This window comes from Erinaceus europaeus, chromosome 10 (genome assembly GCF_950295315.1).
Source record: "Erinaceus europaeus chromosome 10, mEriEur2.1, whole genome shotgun sequence".
NCBI classification, from domain to species: domain Eukaryota; kingdom Metazoa; phylum Chordata; class Mammalia; order Eulipotyphla; family Erinaceidae; genus Erinaceus; species Erinaceus europaeus.
Genome location: NC_080171.1, coordinates 43,344,174 through 43,367,005, shown reverse-complemented (window position 1 = coordinate 43,367,005; position 22,832 = coordinate 43,344,174). Strand labels below are relative to the sequence as shown.

The window sequence follows — 22,832 nt, the reverse complement described above, 5'->3', positions numbered from 1 at the left end:
TCTCCTATTATGTGCTACTATTGATGAATTTTTGTAGCTTTTTTAGTAGGTGTTTGACATATTTAGATGGGCCCTCACTGGGTGCATATGAGTTAATAATTGTTAAGTCCTCTTGGTTTACTAATCCTCTGAGCACTATGTAATGTCCATGCCTATCTTTTCTTACTTTATTTATTTAAAAGTCTATTGTGTTGACTGAGTCCTCTGTCTTCAGTAGTGGCTTCTGAGAATGCTTATGACCCTGAAGGGATTTACTTCATGTAATTGAGTCTGCATTCATTTGCGTTTTAGGATTTTAGTAGTTAGGTAGAGGAAGATCCAGGTGCAAGATGCAGACACATTGGAGCTTCTGGCCACTTTTCCTGGTTACTTCTAAGTTTCAGGGGGAGGGCTTGCTCATGTCCTTCCTCCTGGACTTTTTGCCTAAGCAGACTTCTAGCAATATCACTTAATAGTATTAGAAAGCCTCTTCTCTTTCATAGATATCTTAACCTCCAAAATGCAGAGCAGTTCTAATGGAGTCAAGTACAAAGCTATATGACATTGAACTTTCTTACAATTAAGTTCTCTGGGACTGTGCTTCTGATTCCCCTAACAGAGGGTCATTTTAATAATTCTACAAGTTGTGGTGCATTAATCTCTATAATAGTTTGATAGGGAATATATTCATTAAAAAATTTTAAGTCAGGATGGGTTGTTTCCCACTTTTCTTATGGATATAATTGAGACCACAATGTAGAATTAATGGTGGAAGAAATAAGATATGCATTGACTGGAAAATTAAAATTACTTCTGATAAAAAAAATAAAGCCCTTGATATATCTTCTGGAATTACCTCCACTCTATCTTCTAAGTATTGTGGATGAGAACAGTTGAAATTAGGTTGTGGCCTCACTGTATGCTTACTCATTGAGGTTTTGATCCCTACAAACAGGTTTTTCTTTTTAAATTTTTTTTCCTACCATGGATAATAAAAGCATCATAGGCATTATACTATAAACTTTGGCTTTATAGTGCCAGTTTGACGAAGCTATGTTCCTCTTTTAAATGTATTTGAGCCAGTTATTTTTTTAAGAGAGGCCTGTAATTCACATCTGTAGAACCATGTCATAGAGAATAATTATAGCCTAAAGGGATTTTCACAAGTATGCCCCATATCTTAGGCTCATAAAAAATGGGAAGAGGCTTTCTAAAAAGAGCTACTCTCAATATCATCTTTTAAGTTCATTCATCCTCTGTCTAGAGACAATGCCTGCATAATAAATTCATACACTGGAACTCTTCTGTGAAGGTTAGACTGCAGAGCAGATATTGATAGGTAAAATGATTTTTTTTAACAGAATGACTTCCAAAATGTTTAATTCATGACAGGTGTCATAATATATCATAAGATCTTTTTGCATCATATTTCAAAGACTTGGTATAAAATATTCTCATTGTAGTTGTAACTGTAACATTCTGGCTAAGTTCTCTGTCATTTGATCATATCTGACTCATCTAAAGTATATACCATAGGAAGCATCCTACAGAGATTAGAGTAACATAGAGGGACAGAACTGATGTTCCAGAATTAACCTAAGTAAATGGTTACATTGATTCCAAGGAACAACGAGCAATTAAAAATATCTTGTTCTGAAGTATTTCCTCTCAGCTCTCCTCAAAAGCACTTCCTTTCTAAAGAAGCTCTAGCTTTGGTTCTCTTGGGATGACAGTGATATGGATGAGTTATGACAGTTGCCTACATGTGAAATAGGAATAGAATCAAGGTAGAGTTTGATCACTGAAGTAGAAAAGGGGACACAGTCACATAAACAACTGATGGTAAATATTTCTGATTAACCAACTTCAAACGCTGTTCAGCTTATCTGCAATCCATATGTCCTTCTCAAAGAAGTGTCATCATATAATGTAGATCACCAATAACATTTGTAATGCGTTTCCAGTAGTAACATTAAATATGGTATAAGTAAGATTGTTAAATGCCGTAGTAAAAGAATCCAAGCAAAGGAAATCTGAGTGCACATTCCTGTCAGTGTTAATTAAAATAGATTCAGAAAAAAAATGTCTAGCTATAGATGTGTTTAAAATCTGAGATTATTAATTTAGATTAAATGTATTTATTTCATTAACTGTCTTATTTACTTAATATAATTTTCTTATTAATGAGATACCATGTAACCAGAAATATGACTGCAACAAATTTACTTGTCTTTTCATTTTAATTCACTAACTGAATTGAATATATTTAGCCATTTCCTGTTATTCCTCATTGTTCTTGTTTCTAAAACTGGAGATAGTTAATATTAGATATTAGTATCTTTATGCTTGCTGTGATGAGTAAATAAACTAATATAAGATTAGGAACCTGTGAACAGTACCAATTAGCTAATAAGTGATTAATAAATATTAGCTTTGTCATTGTTACAAGTAAGCCTAAATTTAATAGCAGTGTTTAAGCACAGTGCTGTGTTTCATGCTTTGCTTTACTCCAGCACAATTAATATATAATTAATTGGCCTATTGAATTTATGATCAGATGAACCAAACTGTTATTAAATAGGCTATGCCCAACAAATGGCTTTAAAAAAAGTCTCTTTGTTTATCATTTTTATTGGGTTAATAGTTTACACTGTAGTTGTTGACACATGGGTATGATTTTTCATCTCCCTGTGAAAACTTTCTACAGAACACTCTCACCCACAAACTCTAGGTCCTTTTACATTATCATGCATCAGGACCCCAAGGGTCTCTTTGGCCCCACCTGCCCACTTCTCACAAGACCTTTGCTTTGATGCAATGCACCATGCCCAGTCCAAGTTTTGCTCTGTGTTCTCTCTCCCGTCCCTATTTCTTTTTTTTAAAAAAATATATTTATTTTATTTATTTATTCCCTTTTGTTGCCCTTGTTGTTTTATTGTTGTAGTTATTATTGTTGTTGTCGTTGTTGGATAGGACAGAGAGAAATGGAGAGAGGAGGGGAAGACAGAGAGGAGGAGAGAAAGATAGACACTTGCAGACCTGCTTCACCGCCTGTGAAGTGACTCCCCTGCAGGTGGGGAGCCAGGGTTCTAACCGGGATCCTTATGCCGGTCCTTGTGCTTTGCGCCACCTGCGCTTAACCTGCTGCGCTACAGCCCGACTCCCCCGTCCCTATTTCTTAAGTCTCACCTATAAGTGAAATAATACTCACATAATGTAACTACATTTTAGTAAGCTGAAATCACTACTCATCTCACTTTGCAGTTTACTCTCACTTATGTAATAAGACTTCTTAAAATAAAATCAAAATAAATTTTAAGAACCTTTATATTAGGGGTGGCACATCTGCTTGAGTGGACTCAGTACTATGCTGAAGGACGTCAGTTTTTGCCCCTGTGGGTGCAAGCAAGGCAAAAGTTTCACAGGTGCTGAAACAGGTCTACAGGGGTTTCTTTCTCAGTCTCTATCTCCTCCTCTCTTACTTCCTCCCTTTCTTATCAAGGAAAATTAAATTTAAAAAAAAAAGCAGAGGGGAGTCGGGTTGGTAGCGCAACAGGTTAAACGCAGGTGGCGCAAAGCGAAGGACCGGCGTAAGGATCCGGGTTCCAGCCCCTGGCTCCCCAGCTGCAGGGGAGTCGCTTCACAGGCGGTGAAGCAGGTCTGCAGGTGTCTGTCTTTCTCTGCCCCTCTCTGTCTTCCACTCCTCTCTCCATTTCTCTCTGTCCTATCCAAGAAGGACGGCATCAATAACAACAACAATAACTACAACAAGAAAACAACAAGGGTGACAAAAGGGAATAAATAAATAAAATAAATAATTTTTTTTTAAAAAAAAGCAGAAAAATGGCAAACAAGAAAGGTAGCACTGAGTCTCAGCAATAGCCCTAGTGGTACTAAAGGAAAAAAGAAGAAAAAGAAAAAAAAAAAGCCAAAACACTTTACATTGCACCATCTGCTTGACAGCTTCCCAGACTTTTAGATTTCTTTTCCCCTATTAAGTCCAATGAAATACCAAATTTAATAAAAGGAAACAAAGATTGCTTTAGCAGTACTTAAAAATAGTCATGAAATAGTAATATGATTTTTCTTCTGATAAAGTAGTGAATGAATGCAAAACAGAAATGTGAAATTCAAAATTTTTACTATTTAATATATATTTTATTTATTATTGGATAGAGACAGAGAGAAATTGGTGGCAGTTTTTGAGGGGGAGAGAGACAGAGAGATACCTGCAGCCCTGCTTCTCTACTCATGAAGTTCCCCCCCCACCCCATAGGTGGGGACCAGGGGCTTGAACCTGGGTTCTTACACACTTGTAATGTGAGTGCTTAATCAGATGCACCACTGCTTGGCCCCAAATTTTTACTAGTTTCATTTATCAGTACTTGAAGGACTTGTATGTACTTTTATGTGTATTTGTTTTCTTTTGAAATTATTTGTTAATATTTACCTATCCCGTATCCATTGATTGAGAAGAAAATGCACCTTTAAAGAGAACAGTATTCTAAGAAAAAGTTATTGCCTTGGTTAATGTGAGAAATCATACTGCAAATAGTTGATCAAAGAGACAACTCAAGCCAAAAATTGTTCAATGAGTAACAATGTCTGTTTTACATATGTTAACTAAAATTTGATTGACATATTCTGTTCCTGCTGACTTGAAAGAATCTGCATCATATAAGTTGTGTCATTGTTAAAAACTATCCTCAATGGTAGTAATTTCTACTAACAGTTGATCATATTAAAAGATTTAGATGGTTTTATCTGCATTATTATTTTAGAATTATCAATTATAAATTCTGAAAAAGTCTTTTTTGAATCAAACAGACTTTTCCTTTGACAAGTCCTAATGCACTCTTGCCCCTTGAAAGAATTCATTAGAATAGACAGTGATATGATCAGCCAGTAAAGACTCTTGTTTTTTTGTTTATGTCTTGGCTATGCAATTACAGTGCTATATCTTACCTTAACTGCAAGACAAACATGTGAAAGGCAGTGAGAACAGAGGTTTCCTGATGCTGACATGCTGCATGAAATGTAGACAAACAATATCTGGGTTGTTCCCAGATCTGAATTATTTTCTCACATTAAACCAGTAATAAGTTGGGTGGTGGTTTACATGTCTTTCTCTCTTTCCCACTAAGCTGCTTAAGGAGATATCTAGGAAGCGCAGAAGCGTTCGTTATGGAAGAGAAGTTGAATTAAAGCCATATATTGCTGCTCACTTTGATGTCCTTCCCACTGAGTTCACCCTGGGGGATGACAAACATTATGGTGGATTTACAAACAAGCAACTCCAAAGCGGTCAAGAATATGTCTTCTTTGTGCTAGCAGTGATGGAGCATGCAGAGTCTGTAAGTTCATTATGATGATTACATTTGCTTTCTGTGGTATTCTTACACATTTTATCACAGTATTATTATTTGTGGTAATATAGGTATATCCATCCTAATTATTTCTCATAAGCTACCATTAACTTAAATATAATTACAGATCCCTTGCTCTGAACATTGTTGACTATACTCCTTAGGACTTTGTTATAAATAAGACTGTTTCCTTTTTTACCTTATTTTTATTAGTGATTTAATAATGATTTACAAAATTATAAGATAATAGGGGTATAATTCCATACAATTCCCACCACCAGAGTTTGGTATCCCCATCCCTTCCATTGGAAATTGCAGTAGTTCTCCCAAGGTAACCGATATGGGCTGATTCTGTACATACCTATATATATTGCAAAATTTCTAATTGCCCTTCCTGCACTTCCTAAGTCACCCCTATAGCTATTACTATTTCCATGTATCTTTCCTTATTTCCTCTTCTCTCTCAGATAATAGAAACAATGTTTGGCTTCCTCTTGTGTTTTCTAAATTCACTTCTCTTTTATTGCTGGTATAAAAACAAGATTCCTGATGACAAACACTTTGGGTCCTGGTGGATTAGGAGTACAGAGCCCCCTGGTTTACTTCCCCTATCATGGGAGTATGGACCAAAAAATCATTTTGGGGGTGCAGAAAAAATATATAGGTGTATATATATAATATATCTATCTATCTATCTATCTATATATATATATATATATATATATATATAAGAATATACATATTCTGTCCAAATCTACTAAATACCTTCTAAAAGTTTCATAATTCAGTCTCTACTGGCCATGGGTGTTGGCAGGTCCATCCATACCTTTAGCCTGTTTCTATCTTTCCCTGGTGGGGTAGGGCTCTAGAGAGATGAGATTTCAGGAAACACTAGTGAGGTGTTTCCTGAAATCTCATCACAGGAAACACAGGAAATCTCAGCACAGGAAATCAGGATGGAATCACGGTAGCATCTGGAACTTGGTGGGTGAAAGGCAGTAAGTGGAAAACTGGACAAACTGTTTTATAAACAGGAAGCATAAAGTAGGAATAGAGCAGATGAATGTAGGGACCTTAGAGTGGTAGGAGACTAGGAAGTCCATTTTAGGTATGTTTCTAGGAGTCTATGTCTTAGTAATCTTTGCTTGAGTTTGACAGCTGACATGGGGATGGAGTAGAAATATTGTCTGGGAAGATGGTATCAGAGTTGAGAATAGAACTAAGAAGTAGGATTAGGTCAGAGAGTCGCTTGCAGACTTGAAGAAAATATATAAATGCGATTAGCTGCTTACCACAGTGCTCTAGCCCAGCCCATTCATATTTAGCACCAGAACCTGTACAGCCTCCGAGTCCCTATCAGACTGAGTTCACAGTCCATGGGCACAGCTGGGAACATTCTATGCTGTAATCACTTCAGAACCAGCTTTTCTAGACTGGCAGAGTAGAGTGATCCAGCCTCCCTTCGAGAGTGGGACAGTCCTTAACATTGCTAGTTTATAGTACGGGGACCTTTCTGAAGAAGCCAGCACAGGCTTATGATGATGTTGCAAATGGATGTGTGATCAGTGCTGATAGAAAGAGGGATCTATTAGAGGTCTAGGGCCTATGATGATGTTCCAGATGGATGTGATCAGTGATGATAGAGGGGTGTATTAGAGGTCCAGGCCCATAGGATCTATGAGAGAATATAAGAATTCCCTGTCTGGGACCCTGGGTGATGAGTTGGCCTGATAGTGGCCAAAAAGGCCATCATTAAGTGAGCCAGTCTCCTGTCCTTATCCAGCTTTGTAGTCACTTCTTTATCTATTGAGCTTAGACTTTCTCCCAGCTTTTAAAGCGTTGAGTGTCATTTGTCATATTCAAGCCAGTATTAGATTTATGGGACCTGGCCACAAATAAGGGAGGAAACAGACCTAGAATTTTAGTGGGGGTCTAAGTTAACCTCAAGTTTTCTACATTTATTTGTTTGATAATTCTAATAAAGGTTGTCATAGGGACAATAATCGTCCTTTACTTGATATGTAGTTTTTGCCAATATATCCCTGGCAAATTTTATAGTGTTTTTTCTAAAACTTATCAAGTGGTAACAATAATGCTAATGGCTTGCCAGAAGAGATGAAAAGATGAAAGAATATAACTTACTTCCTTTTTTATAGTGAATTGAATATATGGAGTGACTGAGGGAAATAAAATAGGGGGTACAAGAGGAGGGTGTCTAGGCCTACATAATAAGTATATGGCTAGAGAATTTATGATGCCTTCTTTAGGCCATTCTACTATATTACCAGGCTTATTTGGTCAAAGTCTAATCATGGAGGGCTATTAAACACTTTTACTTTGAGGTATATAATGGCCCCTTACCAGTAAGACTATGTTTCTTTTTATTTATTTTTTTTATTTATAAAAAGGAAACATTGTCTAACCCATAGGATAAGAGGGATACAACTCTACACAGTTCCCACCGCCAGAACTCTTTATCTCATCCCCTCCACTGATAGCTGTCCTATTCTTTAACCTTCTGGGAATATGGACCCAAGGTCATTGTGGGGTGCAGAAAGTTGAAGGTCTGGCTTCTGGAATTGCTTCCCCACTGAACATGGGCGTTGGCAGGTCCATCCATACTCCCAACCTAAGACTGTGTTTCTAAAGACAGAAGATTGAGCTAAACTTCTAGTATATAAAGTGTCAGAGTGAGAGGGTAACTCCTTGCGACTTTTTTTTTTTCCTGTTATAACTGGGGCTTCACAGCATTGGGCCTACTTTCTCAGAAAGGCAGAGAGATAGAGTAAAAAGGAAAGATACCACATCATCAAAGCTTCCCCAGAGCAGTGGAGAACAAGCAGTCTTGAACCTGAGTAGCACATATGGTATAAGCTGTCACCCACCCTTCTATGTGAGCTGTCTTGCCAGCTCTCTTGAGAGCTTGTGATGTGACAAGCACACACACCGGTAGAAAGTAAACATCATCACTCAGTCTCTTTTCTTAATTTAAAATGAAGTCTTATGTAATACCTGATAAGCATTAGCTTGTGTGATTGCAATGGAAACTAACAATGTAACATGTATGGTGTATTTTTTTTTTTTGCCTCTTTCTTTTCTTTCTTCTTCTTTTTTTTTTTTTTAATACTGGGGCCTAATGTCTGCATAATTCCACAGCTCATAGCAAACTTACTTTTCCTTTCAGTTTCAAGCATAAAATGAGAGAAAAAGAGAAAGGAAAAGAAAGATATTATAGTATAACTCCACCATTCATGGAGCTTCCCTTTGATGTCATGCATGTTGTTCCCATGTAGTAGTCAGGGGCTCAAACCATGTCATGTGCTTAGTAAGGTGTGCACTCCACCAGGTGAACTATTTCCTATCTCCAACTATAGCCTGTTTTAGGCATTCAAAAATACCAATTGGGGTGATTATATTTTATTCTCTTATAACTGCCGGTAAGGTCAAAGAGTCACTGCAATATCTGTCTAGGAAAAGACAAGCACAGGCAGCATCTTTAATTATAGCAATTTACCAGTGACTTTATCAGTAAAAAGCCAGGAAACATAGAAAATAATTCAATAAGACAGAGAATTCCTGAGGTACTCTAAATAATGAGTTATAGTCAGTTATGTAATTTATCTTTCTTTTATGTCCTTTTATGCTTCAATTGCTTTGAATGTTGAAAAAGAAAGAGAAATTACAGATGGCAAGGGGGGTGGATTTTGAAGTAGCAGTTCACATTAACATTTAATATACATGCTGAAAACTGTATCGCACTAATAGGAGCCTAAAACTGACAGGTATGATAACACAGTTGAGGCAGTCACTTCCCATATAAAGAAGCCCACAATGTATCAAAGATTTCTCCATATCAGGTGTTAACATGTACAGTGGGGGTTCTCTTCAAATGACTAGAGGAATTCCCTTGTGGAAAATCAAAATACAAAGACAGCCTTTCTGCCTGGTTTACCTTTGTGCACAGAGTGTCATTTGAAAACAAAGTGGCAGGCTTCCCGGAATTTTAATGCACAGGATGTCTAGATGAAGATTTTGAGGCAGAACATTGGAGGGAATGGACTGTTGGAAACTATCTTTTCTTTTTAAAAAGACTTTTAGATACTTGAAAGTAATTTTAGATATTTCAGAAAGCACATTCAAAGTTGTAAGTTAGATCAGAGATTCTAGCACAGAGCAGAATCTCATCAAATTATGAAGATTATGACATTATCAAAAATCTCTGGTTTCTGCTACCTCCCAGATTGTCTCAGTAGTGCTCAGATTTGTTCAGCATTGGTGGAGGAAATGGTCCAGCTGGTGGAGCACAAAACTTGCAAACCTAATAATACTTTTAGTTCAGTCCCTGGCACCACAAGTACCAGAGTGGTGCTCTGTCTTTTCTCTCTTGTTCTCATGAGAACTCATAGGAAATAAAGAAAAATAAAATAAAATAAATAACTTAAAAACTGATTAACAGAAAAGAATGCATCAATATTGATGAAGAATCTAATTCTAACCTTAGTATGTTATCCCACTATTTCATTATTAGTTAAGACATTTCTAAATCTAAATTACTCCTTTCCTCATCACTTTTCTTAACATCACTCTAAAAATCAATATCATCTCCTCTGCTTCATATATATATTATATATAAAATCAGATTTAATTTTATATGAGACTTGTATATCATTACTATAATGTCAGTATTGGTAAAGTCTTTTTAAAGTCTCAAATTTTGATCGTTGTTTATCAAGTACCTGCTTCTACAAGGAGGGGCTAATAGTTTGCATACAGAAATTGTTCCTTTCTAACCCCAAAGTTTTTTTTTCAACTTTTTGACATTCAACTATGACACTTTGTCATAGTAAGAATGTCAGCAAACTAGTTTAACTGATCTAAGATTTGATGTTTTGTCCTATCCCCATATATTTAATAAATTCTACTTTTCACAGGCCTAGTATCGTTTTAAGATTTTTTTCTTTCCATTTTTCACATTTTATTATTTTGTTTTCTTTCCATTTTCACAACCAAACCTAAGTTTGGTTGAAAAAATCTCTATGTTATGGGAAAACCCCTGCATGAATTTCCATCTTGGCTGACCAAGCTTATTATCTCAAAGGCTTCTGGTAAAAAATTTCAAAGCAGAAAGTTTTGCTTACTTTTGCCTGCCAAGCAACTCAAATATGACCTACAAATGGAAAGAGGAAAGTATAAACCAAAAGCAAACAATAACATTTTTTTTAAAAATCATGTTTCTTGATAGTGAGTGTCTTTGCCAAGTCCTTTGTGTAAACCTTTATACTGTGTGTTTAAGCTTCTTCAGAGAAGGTTAGAAATGAAACAGGCTTTCATCTATTGGTGCATTAGAAAATCTGAAAGTATAGTGGATGGTTTTCCTATGCATCATGTGGGGAATGGAAAGGAAGAGTACTGTACCAGCATCTTGTACAACCCATGTTCTCTTTTATTATTATTAGTAGTAGTAGTAATTTATTATTGGATAGAGACAGAAATTGAGAGGGAAAGGAGTAGTAGAGAGTGAGGGAAACAGAGAGACACCTGCATCCCACTTCACCATTTGTGAAGCTTTCCCCTACAGGTGGGGACCACAGGCTTGAAACCAGGTCCTTCCACACTGTAATATGTACACTTAACCTGGTGTACCACCACCTGGCCCCCTACAGCCCATGTTCTCCACTGAAACTGTTCTGCTTAAATTCAGAATATATATATATATATATATATATATATATATATTAAGAAAATTTAAAGACCTATTATTATAAATGAGAGTTTCATTTGAGACAAAGCAGAAGAGATGTAAGTCAGAGCACCATGCCAGTACTTGTGGTTCCAGGGATGTAATCAAGAACTTCAGGTATGCAAGTCTGATGCTCATCCAGTTGAGCTATTCCCTTCACTGCTGCTATGAGTAATTTTGTTCACTGAAGATTAAACATTAATTACATTTACCAATTTAAAGAAAATGAGCATATCCATCTCACACACTGATAATCTCTGAAGCTGAAATAATAATAGCCTTTTTATTTAACAAATTATTCAGGGGGGGCGGTAGCGCAACGGGTTAAGCGCAGTTGGCACAGAGTGCAAGGACCGGCATAAGGATCCCAGTTCCAGCCCCTGGCTCCCCACCTGCAGGGGAATCTCTTCACAGCAGTGAAACATGTCTTCAGGTGTCTGTCTTTCTCTCCCCCTCTGTCTTTCCCTCCTCTCTCCATTTCTTTCTGTCCTATCCAATAACGACAGCAACAACAACAATAACAACAACAATAAACAAGTGTAACAAAAGGGGAAAAATATTTTTCTGAGTATTTATTATTATGTTCTGTGCATGCTATTTTAAACAGAGAAGTAGTGTGCAAATTATCACATTCTTAGCTTATATTATCAGTAAGATGAGACATATATATAAATATTGAAAAATTAATTGAGTTTATAGAATATCATATACAAAGGATAAAGGACTATATAAAATATACGTATATATACCAGCAGTTTGTTAAATGACTGTTCATTTCCATTTAAACAGATGTATTTTTTAATATTTATATTTATTTTGCATATAGTCAGAGAAAAATTGGGAGTGAAGGGTGGGAACCAGGGACTTGAACTCAGACCTGTGTGCAGTCAACCAGATGCGCCACTGTCAGACCTCATGAAGACATATTTTCAATGAATACAATATTCAGGTCAGCCTTAAAAAATTACTTAAAGTTTGGGAACTAGATGTCGGGTAACTTATGAGAGTGTTAAAAAAAGAATGAACTTTTAGGGAGGAGTAGCTAGAAGTTGGTAGTGATGGAGTGTTATCTGTGATCATAAAGTATAAAGCAGTTGTGGCAGAACTTAGGAGCCTTACTAAAATGTGTTTTGTTTATGAATTACCAGAGAAATTCCTAAAAGTTGTACAGCTATAGTTATGATAATAATACAAGTAGTAGTAGAAACTATAGAGAAAAAATTTTGGTATGGTTTCTGTGAGCATGAGTGGATGCCTGAAAAAAAAGGGGGGTTGAGGAGGGATATGCATGATACTAGAAAGAAAACAGTAGTTATGCCTGATGGTCATTAATGAGATAAAACCAGTAGTTTCCTCAGAGGATGAGAGAAATCTACAACTTAGAAGGAAGGTATGTATGGGAAGCAAGGAAATAACACAGGAATTTCCTTATGTTAAAATGTGTGTAGAAATCTCTGAAGAAACACTTGAAGGTCTGGTAGTTAAAAGAATTCTGAGTTTAGGATCAATGAGGAAGTTATTACCTTAGAAACTAGTAATAAAAACAAGGGATGAATTTACCACTAAGGGAAGACAAATGAAGCTAATAGAAACTAAAACTCAAGGTGCCAGCACATTATATAATGTCCAGAGAATAAGAGAATAGGGGATATAGCTGCACTTCTTACAAAATAACCAAATTGCAGAAGCAGCCTAAATGCCCATTGACAAGTGACTGGATCAAAAAGTTATTGAAAATAAATGTGTGTGTGTATAGGTGTGTGTGTGTTGGAATACTGCTCTGCAATCAAGAAGGATGAGCTAGTATTGTTTAGAACAAAGTTTATAGAAAAAGTGACTATGTTAAGTATTTCACTGGCTAGGTAAAGCACAAGACTTGCATTATTGAGGTCTTGGGTTCCACCCCTTGCCATTTTTCTGACTTTTGCCTCATAAAATGAATATATATATATATATGTAAAATAGCATGGTTCTTAAAAGGGGGGGCAGAATCAAGAGGAAATTATTCTAAAGTAGAACAGAATAAGATAGTATAAAAATAAAATTTGTTGATATTCAATCCATTGCTTCACCAAGTGACTATATATTTTCCCAACTTTTTTGAGGAAAATCACAAATATAATTGTATATATTGAAAGTGTGCAGTAGGACAATTTAACATACATTGTGAAATGGTTACTGAATCCAAGATAATATCCATCAGTTCATGTAGTTGATATTTGTGTGTGTGTGTGTGTGTGTGTGTGTGTGTGTGTACGCACATGCACGCGCGCGCATGTGAACTTGTGACAAAAATGCTTAAGTTTACTCTCAGCTACTTGATTTTAAAAAATATTATTTTAATGAGAGACAGAGAGAGAAACAGACACATCAGAGTACTGTTTACCTCTGACTTATTCTGGTTTGGGATTGAACCTAGGACTTCGTAGACACAAACATGAAAGTCTTTTTGCATAACCATTATGGTATCTCCCCTGCCCAGCTCTCAACAACTTTAAAGGATACAATATGTATACAAGATAGCTTACTTGGATAGTACTCAGTCTTGTGTACAGCCCACGTTCAAGCCTGGCCCCCATTACTCTAAAGGAAATTGATGTGCTGTCTTCTGTCTTTTTATCTCTGTGTACCTGAATAAATTGCCCTGGGACTGTGAAACCCCAATGACAACAACAGCAAAAATACTCCATGATATTATTACCCATAGACACCACACTGTACATTAGATCATAACTTACTCTTCTTATAACTGAAAACTTTTACCCTTTGATCTGTCTGTCCCCATTTGTCTTTTGTCTCAACCCTTGACAATTACAATTCTGTTCTGCTTTTATAAAATTGGCATATTTAATAAGAATATATGCATATATACATAAAATGTTTTTTATTTCTGTTTAGCTTATTTCACTTAGAATAATATCCTACATTTCATCCATGCTGTTGCATATTGGAAGATTCCCCCTTTTTTTTCCCCCTATGGGTAAATACATTCCAGTGAGTTCATTTAAAAAAAAAAAATCCATTCACCTATCAATGAATATACGGGTTATTTCCAAGTTAAGAATGTTGGGAATAATGCTGTAATAGCTTACCTTTACAACTGTCTCTGAGACAAATGTGTTTGTTCTCTCACTATATATCTAGAAGTGGAACTACTGGATACTGTAATGGTGGTATTTTTAAATTTCTAAGAAACTACTATTTCCCATAGTGGCTGGACCAATACACTTTCCTTTTCTCTGTATCATCTATTGGAATCAATATTGAACAGTAACTTTAATAAAAGTGTGTGGGAACTACTAATTATTTTAAATTCTGAAAACTTGTTTTCTGGAAAGCTGTATCACCAACTCCATATACCTAACATCTATAATTTCAATACTAGACTCTCTTTTTTTCAAGTTGTACACTTTAATTGTTCATATTTTGGCATCTGTTTTCTAATAAGCAATACTAAGGACTACATACTTATTTTGCTATTTAGTTAAATACTGACCTGGCTCTGAAAATTTCTAGTTTAAAATTTCTGTATTACATGACATATTGGCAGAAAGCTGGTGCTTGTTAAGCTTTTGTGACTGGTAAACTATTGGTTTAGTATTTACTAATTTAGACTCTATCAGATAATGTAGTGTGCCACACATATGTCCCAGTGTTAAAGTATCTATGAATTAATTCACACTATCAAAAATGATTTTATTAGAATCTATTTGCTCTCAAAGGGAACAAATTATACAGTGTTTTTCCCTTTCTAACCCTCCATCCTTTCCTCTTAGTTTGCTTCCTTTTTCCTCCTTCCCCTTTAGCTGTCACCTGCCTTTCCTTCCTTCTCCTCCACTCTTTTCTTTGCTGTCTTTTCACTAAAGTACTTCTCAGCTCTGATTTATAGTGGTACCAGGGATTGAACCTGGGAGCTCAAAGCATCATGCTTGAAAATCTGTTGCTTTCTGTCTTCAGGTTCCCTACTAACATTATATGCAACAACATAAAATTCACTATATCTTAGCATTTTCTAATGTTAAAGATATATTCTAACAAACCATTCTTTTCTCATCAACATAAATTCTGTTTTTCTTCAGAAGATGTATGCAACCAGCCCTTACTCTGACCCTGTTGTGTCAATGGATCTGGATCCACAGCCAATCACAGATGAAGAAGAAGGCTTGATATGGGTTGTAGGTCCTGTCCTTGCAGTAGTCTTTATCATCTGCATTGTTATAGCTATTCTTCTTTACAAAAGGTAAGTTTGTCCATTTTTTCCTACCGCAATTCAGGGAAGGTGGAGTCGGGGGTTGGGGTGGGTGGGCACGCTTTATTCCACTGAAAGACCTGTCATCATATGGTTGTTATGTGGTCTGTCTTAGTACAGCTACATCTGTGCAGTTCCAGTAGTTACTGAAAAAGTGTGAACATTAGAACTAGACAAAATGTAAAGATTGTGATGTTAAACATTTCATTCAGTCTGTGGTATAGACTTTGGTACCCAGCATGTACAATTCCTAACTTCCATCTTATAAACTATAATACTTCATGTTGTGTGATTGCTTTGCACAATTGAGATATACCTGTGTCCACAGCAGATAAATTCATAGAAGTATGCATCGGAATTATGCTATCAATTGCTCAACTTCAGCATGTTTTTGATGCACTATTACAAGTATATACATTTACATGCATTTCGCAAGTCTAACTTGCACTTGTAAAGAGACATTTTTCCTGTAGTTATTTCTCAAAATTTATCAATTAGAGCAAAAACACTTTTTGATGGGAAGATAAAGTAATGAATCTTTCCCAATTTCCTTTACCTCTTACTTCACATCTTCATTAGTCAATTCTCATTTGTGTCTACTAGTTATGTGAGACATCATTTTTCTTTTTAAAAAAACTCAGGACCTCAGTCTTTATATCCCCCTCAAATCAGTCTGATTTAGTGTCTTTTACTGCATTTAAGATGCAGGTAATCTACATCTGCATTGAATTTTCTGATCTTTTGCTTTTTTTAGTCTTAATTCTGTCTCTATTACATGTAAACCAGTTTTTGTTAGTTATAACTGTAACTATCAAGATACGTATTTTTTTCTGTAACTGTAACTATCAAGATATATATATATATTTTTTTTCCTATGCTCCTGCCTTCTTTTCCTTTCTAAATCACACCTACACTTATTGCTACTTTCAAATGTCCTTTCTTTTTTCCTCTTCTATCTCCCTGGGTGTTGTTTGAATTGGGGTTCAGAGCCCTCTAATCATCTTCCCCTTGACATTTCTCCCCCTCTGGGGGTAAAGACCAAAATTCTTTTTGGAATGCAAAAGGTAGAAGGTCTGGCTTTTGTCATTGCTTCTCTAATGGAGATTGGCAGGTAAGCCAGATTTTATCCTGTGAGTCACTACCCACTCAGACAGAGGACGTTAATAATTCTTCTCCAATTCTTTTCTGATTTAAACAACATGATATGTAAAATTGTAAAAGTTAACACATATAATGCATTCTTATAAACATCTAGAATGGCTAAATTCTGAATGAGTTCTCTACATATATCACTTCTTACTTTGTTCTTGTTCATATTTTATTTTTATCTTTCCTCTGTAGTATGTCTTTCAAAAATTTCTATAAAGGTGATCTCTTTCTTTTTTTATTTTAGTTATCAGTGATTTAACATTATTTTACAGAATTACTAGATCTCAGGAATATTTTCATGCTTAACTATGATGCGTGCAAGTCACCAGTCCCCCCGCCGTGGTATTGTACCCTTCCCCCATAGCCATCATGGTGCTCACATTGTGTTAGAGAATCTGGTTACACCTTTTTCATTTAGCTTCATTTAGTTTTTCTATTTCTTACTTCTCTTCCCTCATAACCTTAGCTTTCAAAACCAGATGAGATTGTCTTCACTTTGCTACTTACATGTTTAACTTGATCATCTTGTTTTCATTATCTCTTTTTCATACTCATATGGTTCCCTTCCATAGGTTTAATGTTTCTACCTGCATTACTTGGTTAAATATCTTCTTCTTTTTTTTTATTTAAGAAAGGATTAATTAACAAAACCATAGGGTAGGAGAGGTACAACTCCACACAATTCCCACCACCCAATCTCCATAACCCACCCCCTCCCCTGATAGCTTTCCCATTCTCCATCCCTCTGGGAGCATGGACCCAGGGTCATTGTGGGTTGCAGAAGGTAGAAGGTCTGGCTTCTGTAATTGCTTCCCTGCTGAACATGGGCGTTGACTGGTCGGTCCATACTCCCAGTCTGCCTCTCTCTTTCCCTAGTAGGGTGTGTCTCTGGGGAAGCTGAGCTCCAGGACACATTGGTGGGGTCTTCTTCTTATATTCATGGAATAACCTTGATATTACAGTCATTCCAAAGACATAGAAAAGACATATTTTATTTGAAAGTGAAAGTTCTCTTATGTGACTGTATTCCTTTTATAGTTCAGCATGAATAGGAAGTTGACAAAAGAAAGGAAGGATGAAGGAGGGAGGAAAGAGAAAGGAGTAAATTCAGAATCATAGTCCGTTAAACTTTTACTATAGGGAGTTGGACAGTAGTACAACGGGTTAGCGCACGTGATGCAAAGCGCAAGGACCGGCCTAAGGATCTTGATTTAAGCCCCCAGCTCCCCACCTGCAGGAGAGTCGCTTCACAGGTGGTGAAGCAGGTCTGCAGGTGTCTATCTTTCTCTCCTCCTCTGCCTTCCCCTCCTCTCTCTATTTCTCTCTGTCCTATCCAAAAACACCGACATCAAAAACAACAACAATAATAATTACAACAACAATAAAAAACAGCAAGGGCAACAAAAGGGGAAATAAATAAATATTAAAAAAAATTTTTAAACTATTACTTTAGAATTAGAAAGAATGAAATAAATATCATATCATTGTTTTTCCTGATCATTACCATCATTGAATTATGCCATAAAATTATTTTAAAGCAAATAAATATAGCTATAATATCCTTTTAGTTGGTGATTCTGATGGTCCCATCCCAATCTGTATCTCGTCAGTGTGTAAGATAAGGAGCCATTTTATTATTTTTTGTATTTTGTTGTTGTCACTGGGGTTTTTTATAGCCTGGGCCAACTTTTTCAAATAGAGAGAAAAAGAGATAAGGAAAGATACCAGAGCACTGACACTTCCTCCAGTGCAGTTGGGGCTGAACATGAACCTGAGTTGAGTACCTTGCCAAGTAGGAGCACCATTTAAGTGAGTTATTTTGCCAACCCACTCATTCTATCTGATTACCTCTCTCTGGTGTAAGAGGTAAGAAGCAGAGTCCCCACATATCCCCGTATATTGGAGGCTTTGTGACACCCAACAGTAACTCATACCTATTAATCATTAATATTGCCAGAGAAACTATAATGTAAAAAAGTGGCAGGATTATAGTTTTGTAATATATATTCACTTAGTTATGTCATACTATAGGAGATAGATCAGGAAACAGTTGCTTGCTGATAATTATATTTCAGGACTGTATCACCTGATGTTTTGTAATTACTCAGAGTAGATAAAAAGTCTGCCTTATTTTTTAAGTTGCGCTTCATTTGTGTATATCTGGTTATCTTAAAGCCATACCACTTGCAAGAAATGTGCGTGACATTTGTGAATCAGTTATGCCAGTGTGAAGGAATAGGATTATAAACTTGATAACTTTTAAAGATTTATAATGAAGTTTTCCTGTCATTATCTTCATATGGTTAAAAACAAATCAGCTCAATTATAAGTTTTCCTAATTCTGCAAAAAAATGAGGCATTGTATTAAAAGGTTTTATGACTGTTAAAATAGTCTCATTTCAGTGTGTGCATATGTAAGCATCGTCTAATGCAATTGTTGGAAAATGCACACATCCTCGAATACTAAGTATATTTAGCTAACCATCTGAAGGCCCATGAAGCATTTCTGAATTAGAAATGCTTGCTTCAGCAGTAAAGAACATTCCTGACTTGAAATTCAAGTAGACCCAACAATGTCCTTCTTGATTATCATGAGCCCATTCAAGAGGAAATCTTCTGTATGCAATGAATAGTGTCTTTTATAGCTTGGATTCAGAGGGAAGTTAATTATATAATACATATTTTATCCCTCTTAGATGCTTTTCATTTTATGCTCAGGCTGTTGGCACAGAATTGAATTATCATTATTATTATTATTGTTATTGCTATTATTTTAGTAAAATATTTCATTTCTTGTGTTCCTAGATGCAAATAATACTTTGATTAGGAATGAGTATAAAATATCTTTGACTCATATTATCTTAACAATGCCATTTAGCCTGTATGTCTGCTTACCATACTGTTAATATTAAGTGTAGTTCTATAGCTATTGATGGTACATCCATGGAAAGAAATATATCTTCTCCAGTTCTCTAAGGAAATAGTCATATTCCTTCTAATTATATTAATGTGGAAGCAGTGCACTTTTATGACATTCTATTCCTTTGACTTTATTTTTAGCCTAGTAATATATAAATGTATAATGCACTGATGGCTTAATGACAGTACGGTAGTACAGTGTCAGTGAAGCTTTAGAAGGATCCTGAAATACCAAAATGGTCAGAAAGTTAAAATGTATTTGGTGTGTCTTTAGAGTTACAGATCATCTTTCACAACAATATTAGCTTTGACATTTGGTACTCTATTTGTGATATGTATAATTATCTTAAAATACAAATTTCAGATAGAAGATGATAGCATATTTTAGAAAAATGCTGTATAAGAAATTCGAGTTCAATGCCAGCTCTGTGGCTAGCCATCTGTATGGAATGCATCTATAAATCATGTCATGTCAACACTCTCAGCTTTGATTTCGTCACGTATAAAATATGAGGATACACTAGATAATCAGCTTTTAAATTGTAATGTTTGTGGGAGGAGGAGAAAATATGGATTAGGCAATGCTAAGATCTAAGGTACGGTCTGGATAATGATAGATATCCTTCATATCAGTAGTCTAATTGAATGAATGTTGTAGAGAGAGAGAGTAACTTTCACCCGGACCACTAAGATCATTGAGTTTGGAGGCCATGAGATATACAGTACTGAAATACAGGTTTCAGCTTTTCCCAGATGCATTTGAATCTCTGGAGGGAGAAGTGCTCCTTTGGCCTTCTGGAATCAATCCTCCATGTGCCTCCAAGCAGTCATTAAAAAGAGAAATACAGCCCAAAATATTTAGAGATGCACTGAAAATATATGTTTGACATCTCCTACTTACTGATAATGCTGATTGATTCTACCTTCAGTCCTTGCAGTAAATTCTTGTCTGAGCCTGGAACCGCCTTTCTCCCATTCTGTGACTTCTTCTCTTGACCTTGGAATGTACAAGTAAACAAAGTTATCACCTACAAAAAAAAAGTTACGTTTCCTCCCTCTTGTCTTCCATTCTTTCTAGTTCGGGCTGTCTGGGCTCCCTTTACTAAGTCTTTAAAGTCAGTATTACAAAGCCTACCACATGAGTGTGCTTGCCCTCTTCTTGGCTTTCTTTCATGACTGTAAGTCTAGTTATAAAAACTCATCTTATTTCTCATTCTACCCATTGTGCCTAGTAGTGTGATAAACAGAAAGGTATTAAATAATCAAAATGATACAAATCAGATAGTGTTAAGTTCAGTTCCTTCACTTTTTTATTCTGTCACACAGCATCAGCTTCATTTTGCCTAGTAATAGTCACAAAACCCTCAGCCAACAATGTAAGTTTACTAGTTCCAAATTCCTTCAAACATATATTTGCACCACATATAAAACTATGCATGTGGTAAAACTGACAGTTCTTTGAAAGAGAATGGCCTACTATCATTTTTGTTTTCATCTAAATATTTAGTATCCTTAATAATATATAAAACTAGTGCTTAATAACTGGTTCTTTCCCATCTTGAAGAGTTGATTTTCCTATTGCTGACTCACTGATTACTTCATTGATTGACAACCAGCAAGTTAGGACTGGGAAATAGCTAACCCAATAGAGCTCATACTTTTCATGCACAAGAACCCATGTCTAAGCTCTTGGCACCACAATAGATACCATGCAGGGCACCAGGCAACCTCCATTAACAGTGAAGTGATACTGTGGTGTCTTTCTCTCTCTTTTTCTGTAACCAACCCCACTCCCACCCCACCCCACTCACACACCTTTGTCTGTATCTAAAATCTGTGTAAAAAAACTGCTAGGAGCAGTGGCTTAGGTCCCAGTGGAAAAAAAATTAACATGTTAGAAATAAACATTTAAGATTTTTAAAACCTGACACATCAAGTAAACCACTTTAAAATTAAAACTTAACAAGAAGTTACAATTGTGTTTGGTATTGTTTACATATTCAATTTGTGTGTGTGTGTGTATTTGTACAATTTAAATGTGAATTTTCCAATTCTGAAATGAGCTGGACAGGATTACTTTGTAAATCTAAGGTATCCTTTATATTTGCAGTTGAATACTCACTAAATATTTTGTGATTTGTCTGTGTAAAAATGATTTAGATGAATTATTTGTTTCCAGAAAAAGGTTATGTCCCACATAAAGACCATGGTCATTTAAGCAATTCACATATAAGTTAAAGTGTGAGCAGTAGTTAAACTTGTTCACAGAGAGTACCTTTTTCACTAGGAAAACATGTCATGCCAGTGACTAATAAATACTATATTAGCTCAACTATATAGATGGGCCATGCTCTGTAGATTTATAATGATGAGAATTTTCCAAAACTGAAAATGTATTTAATCTTTTATTGGAAAATTATTTATGCTCACCTTACTTGTCAAAAGGTCTTTGAAGGACTTGTTTCTGCCATCTTATTAACTCATAATATGTTGTACAATTGTGCAAATGTTTGTGCATTTCAATGCAATTTGCAGATATTGTCATGTCATTAAAGGAACAATATACTTCTTAACAGAGAAATATTTCCTTTACATTAGTTTCCTCATGACATGTTTTGTAAAAATCAAACTATGTCAGCCACAAATACTTTCTGGGATATAGTTAATTATGGCAGTGCTTTGTAGGTTTATGGATAAAAGTGAATGTGAATAGCACACACATAAACGTGATTTGTCATTAAGCCCTCATGTTCTCCATTTCTGACTACTAGAGACCTTTCAGTATTTTGATAAGCTATCTTTCCTAATGTGTGTCAGTTATGTCTCCCTGCTTGTGAGCACTGTTTCATTAATCTTGGTTGTCATGGTTACTCTTGTTACCATTGGCCAACTAACATTTAGCCTTTTTCTTTTTTCCTTTTTTTTCTTTCTTTCTTTTTTTTTTTTTTTTTTTTTTTTGCTGCATTAAAATGGAGCAGTAAACCTGACAGGTGAGGAATAGAGAAAAATCTATTCATGTTCAGTAGGAAAAACAAAACAAAATACTGGTAGGCATTGGAAAGACTGAGGGTTTGTGGGTGGAAATTGGATATAAGATATATCTAGCAATTGGAAGATGGGCAAAGTGTAGCTGTAGTTTTGATATTTAAATATTTCTGAGGGAAATCAGTTTGTTTGTTGGAGAAAAAGAAATAGTACATTCTTATTTAAAGACAAAGTTAAGAGGACTTAATTCCAGTTTCCTAAAGTTGTTTATGGTCAAAATTAAATGAGCATTTGTATGTCTTAATGTATCTGCAGAATAGAAATGTGAGATGTCCTATAAGTCATTTTGCTTTGCTTGTTTTTAACAAATCAGTTTTCAAGTTTGATCTCAAGTAGCCTCTCCATACATTACTACTTTATTTGTGTATTCACACCCCATAGATAC

General features: G+C 35.6%; 1 protein-coding gene across 19 annotated transcripts in view; it reads left to right on the top strand.

Moving 5' to 3' along the window:
- Positions 1 to 22,832, top strand: part of PTPRD (protein tyrosine phosphatase receptor type D) — a 417,654-nt gene that overhangs the window by 250,935 nt on the left and 143,887 nt on the right. For all 19 annotated transcript variants that reach the window (XM_060199565.1, XM_060199563.1, XM_060199562.1 and 16 more), the window contains 2 exons: positions 5,124 to 5,333; positions 15,165 to 15,325. In XM_060199565.1, the coding sequence (XP_060055548.1) occupies positions 5,124 to 5,333; positions 15,165 to 15,325 (371 nt within the window). The remainder of the gene's footprint in view (positions 1 to 5,123; positions 5,334 to 15,164; positions 15,326 to 22,832) is intronic.